This window comes from Babylonia areolata, chromosome 5 (genome assembly GCF_041734735.1).
Source record: "Babylonia areolata isolate BAREFJ2019XMU chromosome 5, ASM4173473v1, whole genome shotgun sequence".
In the NCBI taxonomy this organism is placed as follows: Eukaryota; Metazoa; Mollusca; class Gastropoda; order Neogastropoda; family Buccinidae; genus Babylonia; species Babylonia areolata.
This window is the reverse complement of record NC_134880.1, coordinates 23,362,779-23,386,245: the sequence shown is the minus strand read 5'-3', so window position 1 is coordinate 23,386,245 and position 23,467 is coordinate 23,362,779. Positions and strand designations below refer to the sequence as shown.

General features: G+C 39.7%; 1 protein-coding gene across 1 annotated transcript; it reads left to right on the top strand.

The window, feature by feature from the left end:
* The first annotated feature begins 3,317 nt into the window (after positions 1-3,317).
* On the top strand, positions 3,318-22,938 carry LOC143281994 (mitochondrial outer membrane protein SLC25A46-like). The gene is made up of 12 exons (XM_076587378.1): positions 3,318-3,497; positions 4,518-4,560; positions 5,871-5,928; positions 7,094-7,171; positions 7,719-7,819; positions 9,081-9,137; positions 10,755-10,812; positions 11,381-11,596; positions 15,163-15,303; positions 16,072-16,188; positions 18,380-18,635; positions 19,960-22,938. The coding sequence occupies exons 1-12, from the start codon at positions 3,359-3,361 to the stop codon at positions 19,974-19,976; spliced, it is 1,281 nt and encodes a 426-aa protein (XP_076443493.1). The 5' UTR covers positions 3,318-3,358; the 3' UTR covers positions 19,977-22,938.
* The last annotated feature ends 529 nt before the right edge of the window (positions 22,939-23,467 follow it).

Below are 23,467 nucleotides of genomic sequence, written 5' to 3'. Positions count from 1 at the left end.
AAAAAAACCACCCCTCTTTATTCACAAAACGTTCTTTGTGATGGTGCTGGTTGGTCAGAAGAAAAAAAGGAGTTTCGATTTTTTTTTCTCCACGTTGAATGCCTGCACAGTTTTCGGAAGGATTGTTGATTATGGCTAGAACACAATATTTTTTTTTTTTTATTCATACGACCATTTTATTTAAACTGGAGAAGAGAGATGATACTGAAAACAGAATCTTTAGTTGAAACTTGTAAAAGCGACGTTTTCTTGTGTTTTGAAATATGAATGATTCCTCTCCGAAGATGTTATGTTTTCATGGACAAATAATTATGTGCGCGCACACATTTTTATTTTATGGCTGGGAATGTGTCTGTTACATTCTAACTGATATCTGATCGTAAAACGTTGTGTATTACACGTAACTGTTCGTGGAATAAAGCAGAAGGAGAGATAATTGTAAGGGCTGTTTGATCGTAATAGATTTTTTTTTTTTTTTTTTTTTTGAATGAATACAAGAGCTTCCATTTGTACAAAACAGAAGCATTTTGCATTAACCAATCGTGGACATCAAAGTAAAGTTTGCTAATATCTTCTTGGAGTATCCTGTACACTATCACATTGAAAACTCCATAGGGAGGTGTTTCTCTTTGTCAGTATATTTATTGTCAAGTAACTGAAAATAAACAAAAAATAATGGAAAAACCCGAAATGTTTTGTGTCATGTCTCTGTGTGTGAGCGCATGCGCGCGGGACGTGTGAGAGAGAGAGAGAGAGTGTGTGTGTGTGTGTGTGTGTGTGTGTGTGTGTGTGTGTGTTTGTCTCTATGTCTGTATTTCTGCCTATCTATTCTCTGTGTCTGTACCTGTGTATGTGTGTAAGTGAATGTGCGAGTGTGCGCATCAGTGTGTGATTGTACATGAATGTATGTGTGTGTGCGCGCGCGCGCGTGTGTGTATGTTTGAGGAGAGTTAGACAAAGTCTCTTATCTTTGTGTGACTCTCTCAGTCTCTCTCTCTCTTTCTCTCCCCCTCTCTCTCTCTCTTTAGATATATATATATTTGTACATCTATGTATGTCTCTTCCTCACTTTCTTTCCATTTGTCTATATCTCACCTAATACAAACCTATGCATGGCTACACACAACACAAACACTGCAAACACACGCACTAGAAGAACACGCACGCACGAACACAAACTCTCTCTCTCTCTCTCTCTCTCTCTCTCTCTATATATATATATATATATATATATAATGACATATATAGATAGAATCTATGTATAGACACACGCGCTCGCGCGCGCGCTCACACACACACACACACACACACACACACACTCGTGCACTATGTGGATGAACATGCCACAGCGAAACTTACTGCTGCTGACATGAGAGAGGAGATTAGTTTTGAGACCAGCTTTATAAGAGGCGAGGGAATGTCGGAGGTTCGCACGAGCGGCCTGTTTCACGTCTAATAGAATAGATTCGAATTGAATATAGTGCACTCTCCCCAGCGGAGAGAGCCGACAACTACTAGCCTAGCTATTGTTGCTTACCCGGACTTATAGTCCACCAATTATAAAGGCTACTTACTGCTCATTGCCATATCTGGGCTTCACTGATTTGGAAAGGTACTACAATGATGATCAGCAATAAGAACGTGTGTGTGTGTGTGTGTGTGTGTGTGTGTGCGTGCGTGCGTGTGTGTGTGTGTGCGGGCGTGTGTGTGTGTGTCTGTATCTGTGTCTGTGTTTTTGCTGTTATCATTACTGATGATTTTTTTTTTTTTTTTTTTTTGGCAGTGTAGGTCAGTAGACTGGGATGAATTAGGACCGGGAAATAATGATAATGACAACAGCGACACTGAAGAAGAAGAAGAAGAATCCCCATCATCATCGCCATGATAAATAATCAGCATCGTCATCATCATCATAATTAGTACACTTATATTGCGCCTAATGACTCGAAAATTAATTGGGTATCGCCTGAATTTTGCTGGAAGTGCTCAGTCTCTGCAAAACAACTTTCCCACTGGCAGCTGAGAATCCACCAAGCACAATGTGATGTACGACCCATCAAAACACGCAGAGTCAAAATACGAGCATTGCAAATTATGACAAGACAATGCGACATCAAAAAATAACATTTTAAGTACACAAACATACTGCAGTTAACAAGGAATGTGAACTGGCCTCATCATGGTTGTTCTCAGTGTGGTCATCAGGATTGGCGACCGGTACGTTTGTCCGGGCATAACTGAGTCGATCCCAGCAGCGCTAAGATTGCTTTGCGATTAACTTGAAAAGTTAGCCGGGTTTTGCGTTTAAAAAGAGTCTTAACTCTCCGCTAAATCTCTGCAGTTAGCAACAGCAGACGTTTGTTTAATGCCACCAGTGATCTAGCACTGAACAATAATAGTAGAAGTCCTTCAGTTTTCATAAGAACAACAGTGGGGTGGCAGGAACAATCTGACGACACCAAGTCAGCTGGATTCAGGCAGACGGCCCAGAGCCGGCCGCCAACACTACAACACCATAAATCCCACTCCTGAGCGCGCGCGCGCACGCACACACACACACACACACACACACACACACACACACACACACACACACACACCGAGGTACACAGAGACACGCGGCACGCACTGATGCGCAAACGCACACACTGACAGACACACACAGACCGTGACACAGACACAGACACACACACAGACACACAGACACACACACACACACACACACACACACACACACACACACACACACACGCCGTGGCACACAGACACACACACAGAGACACACAGACACACACACACACACACACACACACACACACACACACACACACACACACACACACACACACACACACACACACACACACACACACACACACACACACACACACACACCAGTACTTTTATCATATGTACTTCGGCATGTGTATATGCGCGGCGCGCGCAAATAAACAGTGGTCAGCCTTGGCTTCTGAGCAACGTACTTTTTTTTCTGCCCCCTATCTGCACTGTTTTGTGACAATAGTTGAAACATGAGACGAAACGCAAGGCCGCCGGCTACCAGTATACTAGGAAAAGCCGGTTGGGTAATAATCATTATTATCAATCTGTTGTGATAATGTAAGATCAAAAGCAGAGGCTGGGAAAGGAAAGGAAGGAGTTGGGGAGGGAGAAAAGGGGTCGAGAAGGTGAATTATGATTCGCAATTCACGTTCTGAATATCATCATGTAAGACCGGGTGCATACGCACCGTTGATGTCACTTATCTGTGCAACACTCAGTGCAAAACGGTAGACAACTCCCTACACTTCCTTTTACCTGTCCTTTCGACTACTTTTGTAAGCAGTGTTTTGTCTCGATGGGTACACGGGTTATGAACGAATACTCGTATCCAGAAGGACAATATGCCTCATCCAGCAGACAGAGAGACCTGCTGGGAGAAGCAGAAAATGTCTCTGCCAGATATGAGGTGCCGAAGAAGGATACCAGTCAAAATGGTAAGGAATCGAATCGCCGAGGACGTTTCTAAGGGACGCAATCCGAATGTTTTCTGAGAAAACCTTTCGAAAGGTCTCTTAATTGTGTTCGCCTTTTTGTGCATAGTAGCACCAAAGCTAACCCACATTACTCATTTTATGTATTATTCTTTAACATAGCTTATGTTTCTTGCGTTTTATATTTTTAGTGTTTTAATAATGTCATTGATTGTGGTGCAACAGACTGATTATGTATACGGAAAAGTAACATCGATTTTCATTATTTAATAGAATACCAAACGTCATTTGCTCGAATTACTGGTGACGAAAACTGTGACAAAATGAAGACTACTGTAAAACATGTACATAAACATAAATCCGTCATATTCAGTTGCACACAGATCTAGATGCAACCCCCACCCCTCTACACACATGTATTCCATGCTCATGTTCAAGCAGTGTACATGTGTGTGTATGTGTGTGTGTGTGTAATATATATATATATATATATATATATATATATATATATAGTGTATAAAACTATGTGTATGTGGTGTGTGTGTGTGTGTGTGTGTGTGTGTGTGTGTGTGTGAAATTTTGTTAAGACTTTACTAATTTCATTATTCTTCATTCAGTCATTGTGTTCAGATAATGATAATGAGTAATTATGCTTTTACTAGTTTTAGAGCAGATCTGCGTATTTTGATGCAAGCATGATATAGTTATGTCAACCTGAGGAACTATTTTAGAATATTCCACTGCGTAAAGTAAAATATGACACTGTCTTCAAATTCTTATATGTAAACTGAAATAAAACTGTAACGCTATGATTTGGCATACATTTGGTCTTGGGTCAAGTATAAAACACCATGTCCACTCTACCTGTTTGTTTGTTTTAGTAAATTTTCATATCAAATATATTGTTATTGTGAATCATCAATACCTCATCAGTTATCACAGATCAAATGATTAAGTTTTATTTTCTCTTTTGCACTTATATTTTACAATTTATCATGGAGTTGATGTGTTGTGTCATTACAGAACAGATACTGAGGGTTGCTGGACTCAGCATTGGCTTCTGCAGGTGATTCCTTTTAGACTTAGTCCTTTTCATTTTTTTTGCATTTTTGGATTTGTGTTGCTGTTTTTCCTTCATTAAAGAACTGTTTAGAAAATGTTATTCATGGTAATAATACCAGTTAAACTGGATGATATTAGAATAGAAAATGTACAGGTTATTAATAATGATGATGATTGTTCTATGGCTCTCCCCCCCCTCTCTCTCTCTCTCTTTCTGTCTCTCCTTCTCTGTCTCTGTCTGTGTGTGTGTGTGTGTGTGTGTGTGTGTGTGTGTGTGTGTGTGTGTGTGTGTGTTTTATCTTCGTCTCTCTCTCTTTCTCTTCCTTGTCCTCCCATCTCTCTCATATGGAGAAAATATTAGTGGTTCACACAGATTGATGAAGATGATGATGATGGCTAACAGCAGAGACCTGTTCCCAGTCACCTTAACCTTTTCATTTATTTATGTGAGTGAATGACAGATATAGAAGGGTGATTATTATGCATTTGTGTATTTAATGTTATACTGTAATGTTATACTGTACAAGACTTGAAAAATAATTCAGCTGAGAACAGTGGAAGTAGAATTACATAATGCTCACAAGTCCGCTGTATTCTGTTGCACACACTCACACACATCAGGAAGCATCATATTTCAATAGTTCCTTGATGGGACACCGGTCACCTTCTGTACTTCACTACTCTGCTAGGTGTGTATTTTTAAGCAGGTTGAACAGTACCAAGGAAATAGGGACAGAAAACTTAATATCTAGAAAAAAACAACAACATGCACACACATTCTTGCACAAATTCATACATGTGTGTGCACACAGACTGTTTAGACTCAGTTTGGGGGTCATCAGTTAGCATTATTATGGGACAAAAGGTCTGCAAATATAAGTTCTTCACACACATACTCATACACACACACAAACACACACGCACATGCACACACACACACACACACACACACACACACACACACACACACACACACACACATCCACATGCACACACACACACATGCACACACACACACACACACACACACAATGTGTATGCACGTGTATGCACACGCGCGCACGTACACACACACACACACACACACACACTGATTACAAGGTTACATAACCTAGTTTGTATCTGGTACCATTTTATTTCCATGGTAGCATTTTATTTCCATTGACATCGGTAAGACCCTTTGAACCAATTCTGAATCTGAACACAGAATTTTGTGAAGAGAAAATGCAGATGATGGGATTTTTTTTCATCTCGCATGTGTATGCATTAATTTGTTCAAATTATTGAAACAATGTATGATTTTTTTTTTTCCAGCATATTTACTGAACAGCTGATTTCACACCCATGCATAGTGCTTCGAAGACAGTGTCAGGTATGAATTTTTGTGAGCGTCTCTTTGCTCCTTTTTTTTCTTTTTTATCTGTAATAGATCTCTTTTTAGCCTTTCTGTAGTGTAAGTCTCAAAATTAGACCACTTTATCCACACTACTGCCAGACTTTCAGTCTGCTTGGTACTTCCTTTATATTTCTGTCTGTCAAGATCTTGTTCTTATGTCTCTTTCTAACATGTACACCGCAGATGGCAAAGAACAGTATACTGATTAATATAACCAATCGCTTTTTTGTAGAATATTTTTATAAATCTTTGTTCACTTAGTCTATGATAATCATATTCTTCCACAAAAAAAAAAAAAAAAAAAAATCTTGAACTGATGGCTTCCTCTGGAGGAGGAAACACTAACAGAGAAATAGAAAGCGTGTTCAGGAGGTGGATACAGAATTATAAGTATGGAAAAGTCTTACATGTTAAAAGTTCATGTTTAGGACCTAGTTTCTCATGAAAGGTAACACAAAAACACTTTGCTCAGAGAGAAACAGAGTCAGTTTCTCTGAGAGGTGTCACTGCACTTGGACAAATCCATATATACGCTACACCACATCTGCTAGGCAGATGCCTGACCTGCAGCATAGCCCAGATGTGCTTTGTCTGGCCTTGAGTGCATGCACCAGAGTGGGTTTCTTCTTCAGAATTTAGCCAGAGGTCAACACCTGTTTTTTTTAGTGCTCCAAGTGCATGCTGCATACAGGACCTCTGTCTCCGAATGACTAGATGCTGTGTTTGATTTTCCAGTCAAACTCGGGAGAAAGGGTGAGGCTGGGATTCGCACCCAGACCCTCACAGAGACTGCATCAGCAGTTTAAGCATGTTAACCATTCTGCCACCTTCCTCCATGAACACAGAGAGGGGAGTTGGAGGGTGGGAGCCAGAGGGACGCAGTGACCTGTTGATAACTGTGCCACAGTGGAATAACTACTGGTATCATTAACACAGGTTCATCACAATGGGAAATAACTATTGGTATCATTAACACAGGTTCATCACAATGGGAAATAACTATTGGTATCATTGACACAGGTTCATCACAATGGGAAATAACTATTTGTATCATTGACACACAGGTTCATCACAATGGGAAATAACTATTTGTATCATTTGATCACAATGGGAAATAACTATTTGTATCATTGATACACAGGTTCATCACAATGGGAAAGGGTACCACCTGACCCCATTCACCCTCATTCAGACCTTGCTCAACCTGCAACGCACACAGGTAATGTGGACAACTTTCTGATGTAAGCATATTGCTTTTACCCCTGTTATGGCATTTGTAAGGTTGTTAACAACTTTCTGATGTAAACTGATTGTCCCCCCCGCCCCCCCCCCCCCCCCTCATGTTATGGCATGTGTGAATGTTTTAACTCAGTTCTTTGTCCCTATATTTCCCTTGCATCCTTGTAACACTTACACGCTTGTGTATATGCTGACATATACATACAGACACACACACATTCACACGTACACACACACACACACACACTCGCACATACACACACACACACGCATTTACATGCACACGCACACACACCACACACACACACACACAATCATGAATATATATGTGCGTGTGCTCACACATGTGCATGCCATCACACCACTGTTAGAAACTGTATACACACACACAAGGGGCTTGCTTGTCCTTTCTAGGAAGTGCTTTTGCACACGTGCATACACACACACACACACACACACACACACATTTTTGCTGTGTAATGTTTGTTTTGATATATAATCCATTTTTTTGTGTTGTTTGGGAACAGGGGGGCTGGACGTTGTGGAAAGGTATCGGCGGTGTGTTTGTGGTCAGGGGAATCAACCTGGTCAGTGAGAATATCATCAGCGAGGTCACGCCTTTCCCCAAGTCAGTGATGTTTATGTGTTTGTCTGTGTTTGTGTCTGTCTGTGTTGGTCTTGGTTTTTTCAGTGCCTGAATGTGGATATTGGAGGGTGTGTGTGTGTGTGTGTGTGTGTGTGTGTGTGTGTGTGTGTGTGTTTGTGTATTTTGTTATGTTGTGTGTGTGAATGTTGATATTGGAATGTCCATCTGTGTGTGTAAGAGCTTGTGTGTATTGATATGTGACTGTGTGAAAGTGGATCCAGGAATGTACATGTGTGTGAGTGTGTGTGTGTGTATGTGTGAGTGTGTGTATACATGTGTGTGCATTTGTGTTCAACTTTAAGAGAATGAATGTATTGGCATGTGGCTGTGAGTGTGTGGATATATGTGCCAGTGTGAACATGTGAAAGTTGATGTCTGAGTGGGTAAGACTGATTTTGTTTTCTTTTACGAGATCAGATCCCTGGTGGTGAAACATTTTAGCAGATTTGTATCAACTACTTAACATATTACATCAGAGTTAATGTTCTATTAGGTATATATAGATATATATATATATATAGATAGGCAGATAGATACAGATACATACGGGTATAAATAAATACATAGATGTATAGACAGGTAGATATTCCATTTCAGTTAACCAAAACTTGTCAGAGCATTTATTAAATAAAAAATTACTACCAGCTTTGATGGAAAAGTTGTTTATCTCTGACCTCTTTCAGTTGTTCAAGTTTTGAATGGCTGCAGCTGTTCTTTAGCTTAAAAAAAAATATACTGATTAGTGCTTTTTTCTGTATGTTTCATTGTTTGACACCTTTTTTTTTTCCATCTTTCACACCCAACATATTCTTACCAAGATACCATTCCTGGTTAGGTTAACACTGTTACTACATCAATTAGTAAAATATGCAGCCTGTGAAACAAACACACATGCAAAGACAAGCGTGCACGCGCGCGCGCACACACACACACACACACACACACACACACACGCACACTCACACACATGCGCACACAGACACACACACTCTCTCTCTCTCTCACACAGTGACATACACGCAGACACTCACACACACACACACACACACACACACACACACACACACACACACACACACACACACACACCACTTGATGATGTTGCATTTCAAGTTTCATGACAATGAAGTTGGTCTGCATTTTATGTTCATACTCTTGTAAAATAAGAGAGTTTTGTTTTTCATATTGATACAAACTACATTACATGTTCAGTGATTTTTACTTTCTTTTCTTTTCTGATCAGGGATGTATCCCGACACAGTTCTTTGAAGAAATATGGAGAACATATTCTGCTGAAAGCGTGAGTAGCAGTGTCCTGATCTGTTACATTGTTATCCTAAGTCACGTTTGTATAGCCTCATAGTGATAGATTTATAGTGACGTGTAGACGTATATATTTACACACACATATACAGTGACATGTGGATATATATACACATATATATATAGTGACATGTGAATACACACACACATATATACAAAGTGACTTGTGGATATATATATATATACACATGCATGATATATATAGTGACCTGTAGATATATATATACACACACATATAAAGTGACACACACTGATATATATGCATCAGTGTGTGGAACAGTGTGCGCCCATTTTAACACGTTTACTCATACATGTATGTATATATTTATAACCATAACTCAAACAACAAAGAATTGTTCAGAACGTGAAGTTTCATTAAACAAAACAAGACAAGCATCTGAGACTTGAGATCAGATTGTCTGTAACTGCTAACAAGAATATAGACATGCATGTGGAATTGTGACTAAGATTCATGCAGAGTATATCACACACTCATCGTTTGATTACTGCATAGCACAGTACACCATGTCAACCACTTCACAACAGCTTCGATTTCAAAGGGCGTGTCTTCTTCTTCTTCTGCGTTTGTGGGATGCAACTCCCACGTTCACTCGTATGCACACGAGTGGGCTTTTACGTGTATGACCGTTTTTACCCCACCATGTAGGCAGCCATACTCCATTTTGGGGGGTGTGCATGCTGGATATGTTCTTGTTTCCATAACCCACTGAGCGCTGACATGGATTACAGGATCTTTAATGTGCGTATTTGATCTTCTGCTTGCATATACACACGAAGGGGGTTCAGGCACTCTCAGGTCTGCACATATGTTGACCTGGGAGATAATAAAAATCTCCACCCTTTACCCACCAGGCACCATCACCGTGATTCGAACCCGGGACCCTCAGATTGACAGTCCAATGCTTTAACCACTCGGCTATTAAAGGACACGTCAAAGTGTGCAGATTGCTCAGTGCCCCACATTTTTTCTGTTTTTTTGTTTGTTTTGTTTTTAACCCATTGAACCCTGGGGAATTTACAGCCTGGGCAGGTTTCCATGCTGTATTGATAGGGAAAACATGCAGAAAATATACTGTATTTCCTCCAGATTACGTGTGGACACATCCAGAAATACTGTAGAAGTTAATTGCCTTTCCTCACGGTTTATGCATAAGTTGGAACGTGAAAAACATTTTAAGGAAATTAATTTTGAAGCCAGAGCAATGAGCTAATGGCAGATGTCTGACCTGTATATAGACCCAACCCACTACTAGCCAGGCCTTTAAAAAAAGCAACTCTAAGACAATTATTCACATAAAATTTTGATGAAATAAATGAACCAAATAAGTGAATATATATATATAAAAAAAAACCATTCTCTTCTCCTCCATGTAACACAACAACCACTTCACACATCAGAATCTGAGTGCATAGTATTCTGTTTAGAAACAGTATTGTCTTCATTGTATTACTGGAGAGTCGGTATAGAATCAGTATTCTGTTCATTGATTGCATTGTTTACTTCTTACGGGATAGTCCTAGCATGTGTCTGGCAGTAAAATAGTGAATGACATCCCTTTGGTTTTGTTTTCAGGATGGGGATTATCGTCACCACACCTTTTTATGCCGCCAGTTTGATTGAAACAGTGCAGGTATGGAATCATTCACTGGCTGGTCATGAACCAGTTATTTTTGCTGAAGTTCTTTTTCTTTTCAAACTAATTAGTGTATGAATATTGAATGCCTGTCTTTCAATTATTTATGTACACTGATCCTTTCATAATTTCATCTGGATAGTGGTGCTGAAGTGTTGATGTTATTAATGTTGATCATCGTAATCATTGAATGAATGTTATTCAGTGTCATTTTACTTGACAGAGGCTGTTTGATGTCATGATGCAAAATGCAAACTTAAAAAAAAACAACAGCAACTGAAGTGGTCAATGATGCTGTTGTTTTGGAGAATAACATCAGAAGAGAAACCTGCAGTGTAGTTCCCTGTGGATTGCAAGCGCTGATACTGTGACAGAATGGGCCCTGGGGACAAGTGGCATGGGGTTGGATAGGGGGGTGTCAAAAGCCACTGAAACAGCACAAGTAGAATACTGGCAGTGAAGGGGGGGTGGGGGTGGGGGGGAGGGGGGAAGAAGAAAAAAAGAACTATTATTCATTTATTGAAGAATGCTTAACTGTTTTTTTACTCTTTTTTTTTTCACACAGAGCGACATCGCCAGTGAGAAGCCGGGCATCGTGGATGTGGTGAGGGAGGGGGTGTCGCGAGTGGCAGGTTGGGGGGCCCCGCACTCTGGGAGGCTGATCCCTGTGTGGCAGCTGGTGGGGCCCACAGTGGCCCTGCGCCTCTCCCACTACCTCATCTCCGCCATTGCCAACTACACCGTCATCTCCACCAAGCGCTCCGAGCTGCAGGAGAGGAGGGTAGGTCAGGTTCAAGGTTCAAGGTCTTGTAGCCTTTTGCTGGTCCATCTTAGCAGTGAAATAACATAATTATTATTGTTATTATTATTATTATTATTATGAGCATTTACGCTGAATCTTGAAAATAAGCCCTAGGCGTTAACAAATAGAATGCATACTTAAATATAGACAAGGACAAATTTAACATAAGATACCAAACATTATCAAAAATCATTCTTTTATTTATTTTAGTTCATACTGGAAAGGGATGACCTGTTGAGAATTATTCAGGAGGGGAAAAGGTGGGTCTTCAGGCTGGATTTTAAAGATTGCAGCGAAGATGAGTGATGGAGAGGCTGAGGAAGTTGATTCCAAATTCATATCCACTGTGTCAGCATGGGAAGGTGGGGATTAATCCTGTCCTTCCGCTGTTTTAACCTTTCCCCGATCAAGTTAGGTACCCATTCACATCTGGGTGAAGTGAGGAACATGGGAGGAAAGTGCCTTTCCATTTCACAAGGACACAAGACCAGACCAAAATGGGGGATCAAACCCTGACCGCTGCATCGAAAGTCCAAAGTCTTAACGATTCACTTTGCCATATTTGTGTACTTAGATCTTAACAACATTTTGTTGTTGTTTTTCCATACAAAGTCTGATGATTTTGTCCAGCCATGTTCCCACACAACTACAAAATCCATCAGCCACCATCCCCTTCCCCCCACCGTTGCCCACTCCTTTCCAAGGAGGGCGCCATGGCAGCATCAGGCGTTAGACTTCTGATTCAGTGTTCACCAGTTATCAGGGTTCAAAGCCCTTTTCAGCATGGTGGTGTCTCCCTGGAAAAGGCTTTTCACTCCAGATTTCCTCACTCCACCCAGGTGTATTGAATGGATACCTGACTTTGGTCGGGGTACGTTAAAAGCAGCAGAAGGAGAGGATTAGGTCCCCGCCCTATATGCCAAACCTTATACACAATGGATATGAATTCATTGCCCCAATAGCTGTAAAAGGCTTAGGACCTTAACCCCTAGGCTGCCTATATGACGAGATAACTCGTCATGGAAAGCATGTAAGCTTCGCTGCCACAATGACGAGACAACTCGTCATCGAAATATTCTGACTTTTGCCTGCTTTGCATTCAGTTCGTTGACAAAAATGCTGGTAGCTTTAGCTTGGGGAATCTTTCTAGATTCTATTCATAGCGAGAAACACCATCTGCGTCATAAGGCAGTCCTTTATTTGAACGTTTGGGTTGGGTTACTGGCCGCAGTCTTTGCCTGGCTCCTCTCCTCGCTTGCTCAACAAAATGTCGGACTGACTCCGTGCTCAAGACATGCGATCGTGGCGAACTAAATCAACCAAGATTACTTTCTTTAGCTGATGCTCAGAAAGAATTGAAGCATAAATTTGAAGGAGAAGACAGTGGTGAACATTTATAGGATGATTTGATAGAAAATAAAGGGAGCAATCAAGAGAGTGGCCAAGTTACGACTATCAGTGAGTGATGCCAGCTGTTCAGCTCTAGCAGACGACAGAAGTCACTGAATTTTCAGCAGGACACAGTGTGAGCTATTTTCTTGGCACTCAGCCAACGCGGTCTGATGAAAAGTGGATAAAGTGACCGTGTGAGAAGGGTGAAGAGGAGGGGGGTGGAGACTGAGGGGGCGTGGCCTCACATCCATATTATCACTTGCAGAAGTCACAATGCATTATGTATCTATTTCTTTTTCAGTTTTTTTTTTATATTGTGGTTATTCTAGTATGATTTTGTGTGAGCAGATATCCATTTGTCCAGAAAATATGATATTTTAGTGCAAATTACCTGACTAATGTTTGTAATGAACAAGTTGAAAATGTGACAAAAAACAAAACACTGATTTCAAAACAACAGCATGTCACTAAAAATATACAAAATGGGAAAACATGTGTTTTGTATTCTTTATTCATTTCCCTTTCAGAAAATATATACTTTTATGGGTCTTTCTCCAATAACAAAGAGCACAGAATTTTTGGAAAATTTTTACCCGTTTTTTGTGAAAAAAAACTTGGCAAATAGATTTCCTTTAATCTTATTTTCCTGGCAGCGAAAGGGTTAAGCTTTAATCTTCAACACACCATCATTTATTCAAATCCACTGTTGAAGGGAGATAATCAACAAACATTTGAAGATCTTGATCCTCTGTGTTAGCTGCTGTAACTCTCAAGTTCATTTGTTTCCAACTGTGGGCTTTGATGGGTACGATGGCTTTCAAACTTCCATTTAGGTGGCATGCTCCATTTTGGGAGCAGGTCAAGATCATGTGCATATATAGACAGGACAGATTCAGATGGATTGGAAGGGAGAATAGGGCACACATCCACAAACCCTGCAGAGTATGATTAATATTTGACCATGAGGCTCAGGCTGTTTTAAACTGCAACAGCTGGAGATGCCTCTCTTTCTTGACAGCAAAGCTGGGACACATCTGCTGGTTTATATGACAGCTTGACTGTGCAAATAGTACTGACCAAAGAAAGGGGAAACCATGACCTGTGATGGAAAGATGAGGTTCTTGCTCTTTGGCAGTCTTGAACTCAGGAGAGTTTTCTCCCTTTGACCATAAAACCACTGATAAGCCGCAACAGTGTTTTTGGAAATTTGTTCACAGTGTTTTTGTTTTTTTTCCAAAAAGGTTAAACTGACATATGTCCTGAAAAGCAGTTATAATGGACAGCAGCATGAACAGACCTGAACGACCAGCCATTAGTAAAGACTGAATGTTTCAGCTAATACATCTGACTCTTGGTTGCAGTACATGTGCACTTGTTTCTTCCTCTGTATCATTCCACAGTGTAGAAACAGGCTCATTCCACCTTGTTTTTGATTTTATTTATTTTGCCTTTTATATTCATATATTTCTGTATCCTCCTACTTGTGATATTTATTTAATTTTCTTACTTGGTGCCATTGATTTCTGATGACTGCTTTTGATTCCACTATTCAGTTACTTCTTAAAGAAAATTGAATGGTTCTCATTTTCCTCATCACTGGCTATTGATTAGATAAATATGTAGAAGAATGAAATCAAAATCACACATATGTGTACATATACACACACATACATTCATATATTGACACACACACATACACATACTAAATATACAGAAAAATGAATACCAAATGCACACACGTATTCATACACACGCATGCACAGACACACACAAACACATACTAGGTATACAGAAGAAAAGATACTAAAAACACAAACTCATTAGTTCATGCACATACCCTGATACAGGCATACACATACTGGATATACAAAAGAATAAATGCCAAAAATAATATGCATACACACATACTCTTACACAGACACACACATACACATACTACATATACAGAAGAGTGGATACCAAAAACACATACATATATTCATACACACACACAAATAAACACACATCCACATACAACATGGGTTTATACATACACACATTCAGCATGGATACATGCACACACAAGCATACAAGTAACCTGTTTAAATGCCAGTTCATTCAGCCATTTGTTGGAAATACCGGCAGCAGAGAATGCACCATTCTGATCCTTGCAGGACCTGCCAGGGGAGACCAGCCACCAGCTGACGCCATACGAACAGTATTTCCCAGAACTGTTGGCATCTTTCACTGGACAGCTGCTGGCTGATTTTGTTCTCTACCCACTGGAGACTGTCGTTTATCGGCTGTACATACAGGTAAAAAAACAGAGGCTGTAGTCTATCAGCTGTACATACAGGTAAAAAACAGACTTTCGTCTAACGGTGAAAACAGAGATTGTGGTCTATCAGCTTTACAAATTCGTAAAATACAGAGACTGTTGTCTATTTGCTTTAGAACAGGTAAAAAAAACAGAGACTGTAGTCTATTAGCTTTACAAACGGGTAAAAAAAACCCCAACAGAATGGTATCTATCAGCTGTACATACAGGTAAAAACAGTGACTGATGTCTAAGGGCTGTACATATAGGTAAAAAAACAGAGACTGTGGTCTATCAGCTTTACATGCAGGTAAAAAAAACACCAGAGACTGTGGTCTATCAGCTTTACATACAGGTAAAAAAAAATGAGACTGGTCTATCAGTTTTACAGAGATGTAAAAAACAGAGACTGTGGTCTATCGGCTGTACATAAATATAAAAAACAGAAACTGTCACCTATCAGCTGTATATAAAGGTGACAGTGTTCTTTCTGAAACCATCATCTGCATTTTCTTAATGTTGTATGTCAGCTTTATGCAGTTAGGTAGCACTAGTTGCTTTATTTTTTGTATCCCATCCACCTGCTCAGGACCATTCGCTTTTTCACTTTTGAAACTCTTTTTTCACAGTTTACGGGCTCAGTTTATTGAAGTAGGAAATGGATATTGACACAGACAAGTTGCATCTATGGGAGGACAGGTACAGTAAGATGAACAGGCATGTATTCATTCACTGATTCATTTTCTTTCTATCATTTCTGCTTCAGGGTACACGCACAATTATTGACAACACCGACACAGGACTGGGTGTTGTTCCAATTTCCACCCGCTATGAAGGCTTCCTTGATTGCTTCCGGTGCATTTTTGCTGAAGAAGGAATTCAGGTAACTGTCATATCCTGTGATGATGTTGGTCCCTCATTTAATGTGTCCCTGTATAAGCACAATGGGTTGCCAACTATTTGTCTATATAATGACCCCCGTTGTTCATTATGCTATATCAATACTATCTCCATTTCGTTTTTCTTGTATGACACTCATCATGTTCCCAGAAGAAATATGTGTGAAATGACAGTTTTTTGGTATGTTTTAAAGAAACATCCATTTATATAATAATCCATGATAATGAATAATATTATGATAGGTGTTTTGGCTTAGATAAACCATTAAAAGTTCCATCTGAAGAAATGCTGTTGAAGAGAATATTTTGTTGCATAGATTTGTGACAGCATGTCATGTTTTTTTCATGCATGATAAATGAAAAAAAAAGTAAAATAAAATAAAGTTCTCATCTGCTATAATAAGGACAGATAAGGAATTCAAACAAAATCTGTGAACAGAATTGTTCACTTGCATGATGTTTAAAATCCTGAATATTTTTCCTTTGTGTTGCTGTGGATGTTAGTGGAGACTGCGACTTTGTTCTTCATTTCTGATTATGTTGATATTTGTTTTATTCATAGGCATATTTGTCACACATCCAGAGACATTGTCTGTCAGGTGTTCCTGAATCAGAAATTGGTTGTGTAAGGTAGACAATACCATCCTTTTGTTCTGTTCTATAAGGCCTTTAGAAAAGTGGATTCTCTCCCTTCCAACAGTCCCTGCTGTGTCTTGTCATGAGGACACTGTTACTGTGAACAGTTGAACACACACAGTTGCAGCCACACATTGCTTTTTCTCCTTCATCGCGAGGTTGTCCATCCATAAAACATAACTGTGTTGTAACTTTTTTTTTTTTTTGCTGCCTCATCATCTGCACCGTTTCAGTGGCATTACTCCCACACCACTCATTCCTAGTCCCCCATTCACTGCCATAGTCCCAGGACTGGGAACCATCGATGTTAGGTCACAAGGAGGCCAAACACCAGAGGAGACCCTGCACTGCTGCTTAGTCACTTCAGTGGTGTTTGGTAGTGCCTGTTCTTATTTAGCATACTTAGGACACCACCTACTAAGCTCCCTACTGATGACAATAATGGCTTAGTCACAGAGCAAGACTGAGTGAGCATCTCCCTCAGAGTGGAGAATGCCACCACATCCCTCTTACGGCAGTCCCCCATGAATCTGCTGACACTAAAGACCTTGACAAGACTCACTCCAAGCAAGTGTTGTAACTCTGATATGTGCCACAGGGGCCCAGTACATCTGTCTTCGCCATTGGTTTTTTGTCTGAGTTTCCCTCTCAGGGGTGTTCCACAGCCAAGACTGAACATCAACAACTGCCTTTGTTTTTCCTTAGGGTTGATTCCCAAAGACTTTCCCTTGACAGGTTATAGCCACAAGGCAGCAGAGGTTTGGAATCCGGGTTTTCCTTCCCCTAGATGGACTGCCTCCCAAGGCTGATGAGCTCCATCTGCCTGAAGCATTTGGTTTTAAGGTGCCAGTCATCTGCCCTCGCCCCTTCTCCTTGTCAGTGGAAACTGCTCTGCCACGTGAAGGCCAGGAGCTGGGCTTTGGCTGACAGAGGCTGTGTCAGATGCACACTTAGGAGCATTTTATAGAGCAGTAAGATTTATCCTCACTTCTCACCCCCCGAGCATAACAGCCTTAGGAAACCAGCCACATGTTTTAACCTCTTGAGTGCCCCAGGATGGGAATTTCTATCGTATTCCATGTGCTTGTGTATACACAATCAGAAGATCAAATACACATATTGATGATCCTGCAATCCATGTCAGCATTCGATGGATTATGGAAACAAGAACATATCCAGCATTTACACCCCCAGAAACAGAGTATGGCTGCCTACATGGCAGGGTAAATAAACAAAATGGTCATACAGGTAAAATGTTACATGTCTGAGTGTATGTAGAATAAAATAGAATAGAATATGTATGCATGCCTGAAATGTGATTGAATGACACAGGAAACGAATAATAAGCACCCAGCAGCAGCCATCAGTTGGCTCTGTCCTGGTAGGCAGCCTGTTGTGCAAATGACCCCGAGTTTATAAAGCGCTTAGAGGTTGGCCTTCAAGCGAGGACAGGTGCTATATAAGTATCTATATAATAATAATATTTGAATTGAATTTAATCATGTTTTTTTTTTTCTTCTCATTCTCCCCCCCTGGCAGGGTTTCTACCGGGGTTTCGGGGCCCTGGTGCTGCAGTACATGGCCCACGCCCTCATCCTGCGCACGGCCAGGCTGCTGTTTGAGCGCCTGTCCCAGGAGTTTGGGCCCCCCCCTCCTCCCCCGCCCATCCGCCTGACCTCCATGGCCTCCTCCTCCTCCCCCCAGCCCCTCAGGATGACCTCGGCCTCCTCCATCCCTGGCTCGGCCTCCCCCAGCCTCTATTCCAGCATGTCCGCACCCAGCTTTGAGAAGAGTGGTAAGTTGGGGTGTGGGTGTGTGTCGGAGGTGGTAGAGGGGGAAGGAGGGGGGAGTGTTTGTGTGTATGCATGTGTGTGTGTGTGTGTAGTTTAAATTTCTTTGTTGTGTGTATGTGAACATGTGTTTGTGTCTGTGTGTGTGTGTGTATGTGTGAGTGTATTGCCTTGTTGTTGCATGTGTGTGTGTGCGTTCATGTGTGCGTGCATGTGTGTGTGTTTGTCTAGTTTAATAGCATTGTTGTATGTTTGTGAACGTGTGTGTGTGTGTGTGTGTACATGTTTGAGTGTAATCTAATTGCCTTGTTAAATGTGTCCCAGTGTGTGTGTATGTGTAGTTTAATTGCATTGTTGTATGTGTATGAAAATGTATGTGTGTGTTTGTGTGTGTGTGTTTGTATATGTGTCTGTGAGTGTAGTTTAATTGCTTTGTTGTACGTGTCTGAATATGTGTGTTTATAAGTGTGTGTGTGTGTGTGTGTGTGTGTGTGTGTGTAATTCATTTGCCTTGTTGTTGCATGTGTATGAATTGTTTGTGTGTGTGTGTGTCTAGTTTAATTGCATTATTGTATGTGTATGAAAATGTGTGTATGTTTGTGTGTGTGTGTTCCAGAATTCTGAAACTTGATATGATTTATTTTGCTCCCTATATCCCCCTGTTTTTATTCTGGGTTTGCTAGTGTTGTGCTTCACAGGCCTATAGCTGTCCACAGACTCAGAACTGAAGGCAAGAATGGTCAGGTCTCAAATGTTTTTGTTGATTTGAATTCTGAACATATATCCTCCAAATTGCTATCTGATTAGCGCATAGATATTTGTCATGATGCTGTTCATGTTTAATGACACAAGTCTTCACTCTTCACATCTGCTGTTGATTATGCCAGTCCCAAAATGACTTTTTTTTGAAATTTTGCTTTTGCCCAAATGCATCAACATTCAGGGAATTCCAAGTGACTGTAGAAATGTACTGGTCACAAAGTGACTTAGAATCAAAAGTGTGGAAACAATCTGAATTGTCCACTTCAGAATCAGCACAATTATCTTCGGGTCATTAATTTCAGAATTCTTAACAAAACAGTCACCAGTCAATGTTCTTGGAGCCTATTAAAATCATACAGCTCTTGGAAGTTCTATTCTGAATAGATAACAGTTGTATCCAACCGTGACCATCAGAGCAGAAGAGGCAACTGCTGTCCCGACTGTGTGGGCAAGAATTTGATTACAGTGGAGAGTGTGTAGTGCCACACTAGCCGACAGACAGGCAGAGATCCATGCGTCCTGTTGAAGAACTGTGTAAAGGAATGTCATGCTTTTGTTCTCTTTCAGATTCAAGGCATCTGTGAGCCAGTGCCTGCTGAAGGACGGTTCAGGGGTTTTCAGAGACACTGCCTGAACAGCACTCATGGACAGGGTGCATCTTGACCAAACAGCCTGCTTCAGAGACATGCTCCTGCATGCCACAGACATATTTCATTGCTAGAAAAGATCATATCTGTAATGTGTATCAGGATAAGTGATAGGTGTTCCAAGTGTTATGTTGTACCGCTTATTAAAAGGCGCTTCAGTAGAAGTTATGTATTTTGCCGCAGTTCAGGAAGTCACTTTTGTTTTTGTTTGGATTATTTCTTCCTTTTGATTAGATTTTAGTTTTGCAAAGAATTTAGGAACTGAAAACTGATCTGACCTTCATTTGAAACCAGAAAAGTTTTCACGTGGAGAGAAATATGTCCTTTTACCTTCATTTGCCATTCAGTTTGGTTGTCATTAAAAAGAAAGATACTAAGCAAGCCATGTCGCTTTAGGAAAAACCCTGCCCTTCAGATTCAAAAATATGGATACACACAAACAGAAGAAAGCAAATGTGCATACATGCAGTTACATACATGCAAGCATGCACATATCACTTTCACACAAGTATGTACAAACATCACTCACACACACACACACACACACAGTAAATGCAAGGCACAAGACGTGTTACTCCAAATGTTGTGGTCCTTTTTTTTTTCTTAAGTGTTGTTTTTTTCTTTCTTGTATTGTTACACATTATACGTAACATATATTACTTTATGCGAAGGTCTATATTTTTGTCTGTTTACTTTATAAATGAAAGCTGTGGAGAGAAACGAATGAGAAAGCCTGGCTGTTAGATGGTTTTAAGAGTTTTCCACCAGAGAGATGATTGTCAGTGTCGTTCTTTTCTGCTGGTGAGAGATTCTGTACTTACGCGTGCACACATGCTTGTGGGTGTGTGAATGGGACTGATTGATGTGATTGATGCCAAGGTTTGGGATGTGAAGAGAGATCATAAGATATAAGGATTGTGTTCTTTTTTTTTTCTTTTTTTTTTTTTTTTTTTTTACTTCTTTAAAAGAAGTTGGGGTTGTGTTTTTTCCCCTTCTGCTTTTTTAAGATTTTGTCAAAATAAGTTTATTCACATTAGTTATTCATGTAGGTGTTTATGTGCGTGGGAGAAAGAAAACAGAGACAAAATGGTCAAAAGATACCAGCACTTTTGTGTGAACTTGATTGTTTTTCCTTCATTTTGTTTGATGTGATAAAATTATTTGTTTATTAAAGACTTTATCTCCTTTCTTATATATTTAAACAGTCATATGCTTATATTTCCCTGTTTATTTCTATTTATTGGAAAGGCTTGTAAAATAATTATTTCACAAGAAAATAAAGTTATTTATGAGACAGATATTCTGAAGTTAGAACTGTGAATTGTGAGAGTTTTGTGGTGCTTTGCATGTAAATTTTTTCCCCTGCTTTTCCTTTTCAGTTTCAGGCATGGAGAAATGATTTGGTATGGCTAGAAAATTGTGCTGGATGTTGTTGTTTTTTTGTTTGTTTGTTTTGTTTGTTTGTGTTTTTTTCCTGGTTTATTTTAACTTTGGTTTGTTGGTTTTATTTTTTGTTTAGTTTTGTTTCTATATGTCAGTGTTCTGTTACATGATTACAAGCCCTTTGTTTGATCATCTGTGATATGTGCAATATGATTCAATTGAGAGAAGATTCACAGATATTTCAATGTAACAGAAATCCTTGGTTGGAGACAAGAACAGTGAATGGGTTAGCATCAATAAAAATTTGTTTATATGCTGTGTCAAGCAGTTTGAATTTGAGCAGTGATTTTATTCTTTCTTTTTAGTCTGTTTTGTCTGTCTCTATTCGTTTTATCATAATCAGTAGTCAGTAAGATATGGTGAAGGATGGTAAGTATGTTCTGCTCTTCTCTGCGCTGCTCACACGCACGCGCACGCGCACACACACACACACAGGGTCAAATTCAAAGAAAACCCCACAGCAGTGAACACATGCTATGTTCAGGTTATTTATATTTACTGAGTAGGACACAAGATAAGCGACCAGTGAAGTGTTCATGGAGAAGTATGTGAAACAACTTGACAATGAAATAATAGACTAGAGTAGCAAATCACAACACAAACACTTTTTCACACATCACTAAGAAACCAACTCCATTTTCTAGGACAATTCATAGAGTCTCTACATGATTGTGTAATGAGGTTTGGTTGCTGCCCAAAGTGTTTAATATAAAATCAAGATAGCTGTTGTGAAAATGACTGAGAGGTTAAGGTGGGGGAATTCTGGCAAACACATATTTTGTAAAACTATATCTGTGTGTGTGTGTGTGTGTGTGTGTGGAGCTGAGGGAATATGTGGTCAAGTCTGGTAAACGTGTGTGTGTGTGTGTGGAGTGGTGAAGTCTGGTAAATGTATGTGCGTGTGTGTGTGTGTGTGTGTGTGGCATACAGACATCGAATATTGCACATAAGTGTACTTCACTTAAAATATGGTCATATATAGTACTTGGCTATCTGCACAAGTGATGAAAGGCTGATGTCATACTGGACACTTCTATCAAGAGTCATAACATCTGCATTTTCTTTGTTGTTTTATATATTATTGATATTATATACAGCATGTACACTTGTAAGTATTGAGACAGTGGCATCTTCATAATAATTAGCTTTGATTAGAGCAATGTGGTGTATGAGAAATACCAATATGATTTTGTACAGGATAATGATGTACATAATCTTAGTTACTCGCAGACAGCCTCTCTCTCTCTCTCTCTCTTGCTTGCTCACTCTTTCACTCTCTTGTATAATTCCATGTCTTATATCTTCATTTCATTTCCAGAAATTTTCATTGATAAATAAGCTTTTTTCTTTATGGACTTCAAACAAACGGCTTATGATATTATCATGAATAAACAAAGTTCAACAAAGAATGTGTATAAAAAAAAGAAAAGAAAAGAACCCAAAATGAGGAATGTATTATACTCCTTTTTGTCAGTGAATTGAGCACTGTGGGTTTGTGTGTATGTGTTTGTGTGACTTTCCACATAGGCAGTTAAAAGTGAATGCAAAACACAAAGAGGTAACATGCAATGATAACTCACTACATCAATACAAAGAAGATAATAAACTAATCAATGAGTTTGTTAACTATTCAACAAATCAGGCGATCAGTTACTATAAAGAAACTGACAGGAAATTTTGGGGGAAATTAAATAATTAAACATCTTTCCACATCCCATTCACTTTTGCACAAACTGAACCTAGCCTTTTTTTGGATTTTTGCAAGTCCAGTTCTGTACACAAGAACAGCTTAGAAAAAAAGACAGAAGTGGGATGACTGAGAAGCACAATGCACAGATATATATCTATGTCAGTTGTTCATAGTTGTAAGGTATATATATGGCAATCAGTTTCACTGGTGAAGAGATTCACGGTGTTATGCTATCAGAATACAAATTAATTGATAAATACCATCAACACCAAAGATGCACAGCAAAACCAGTATA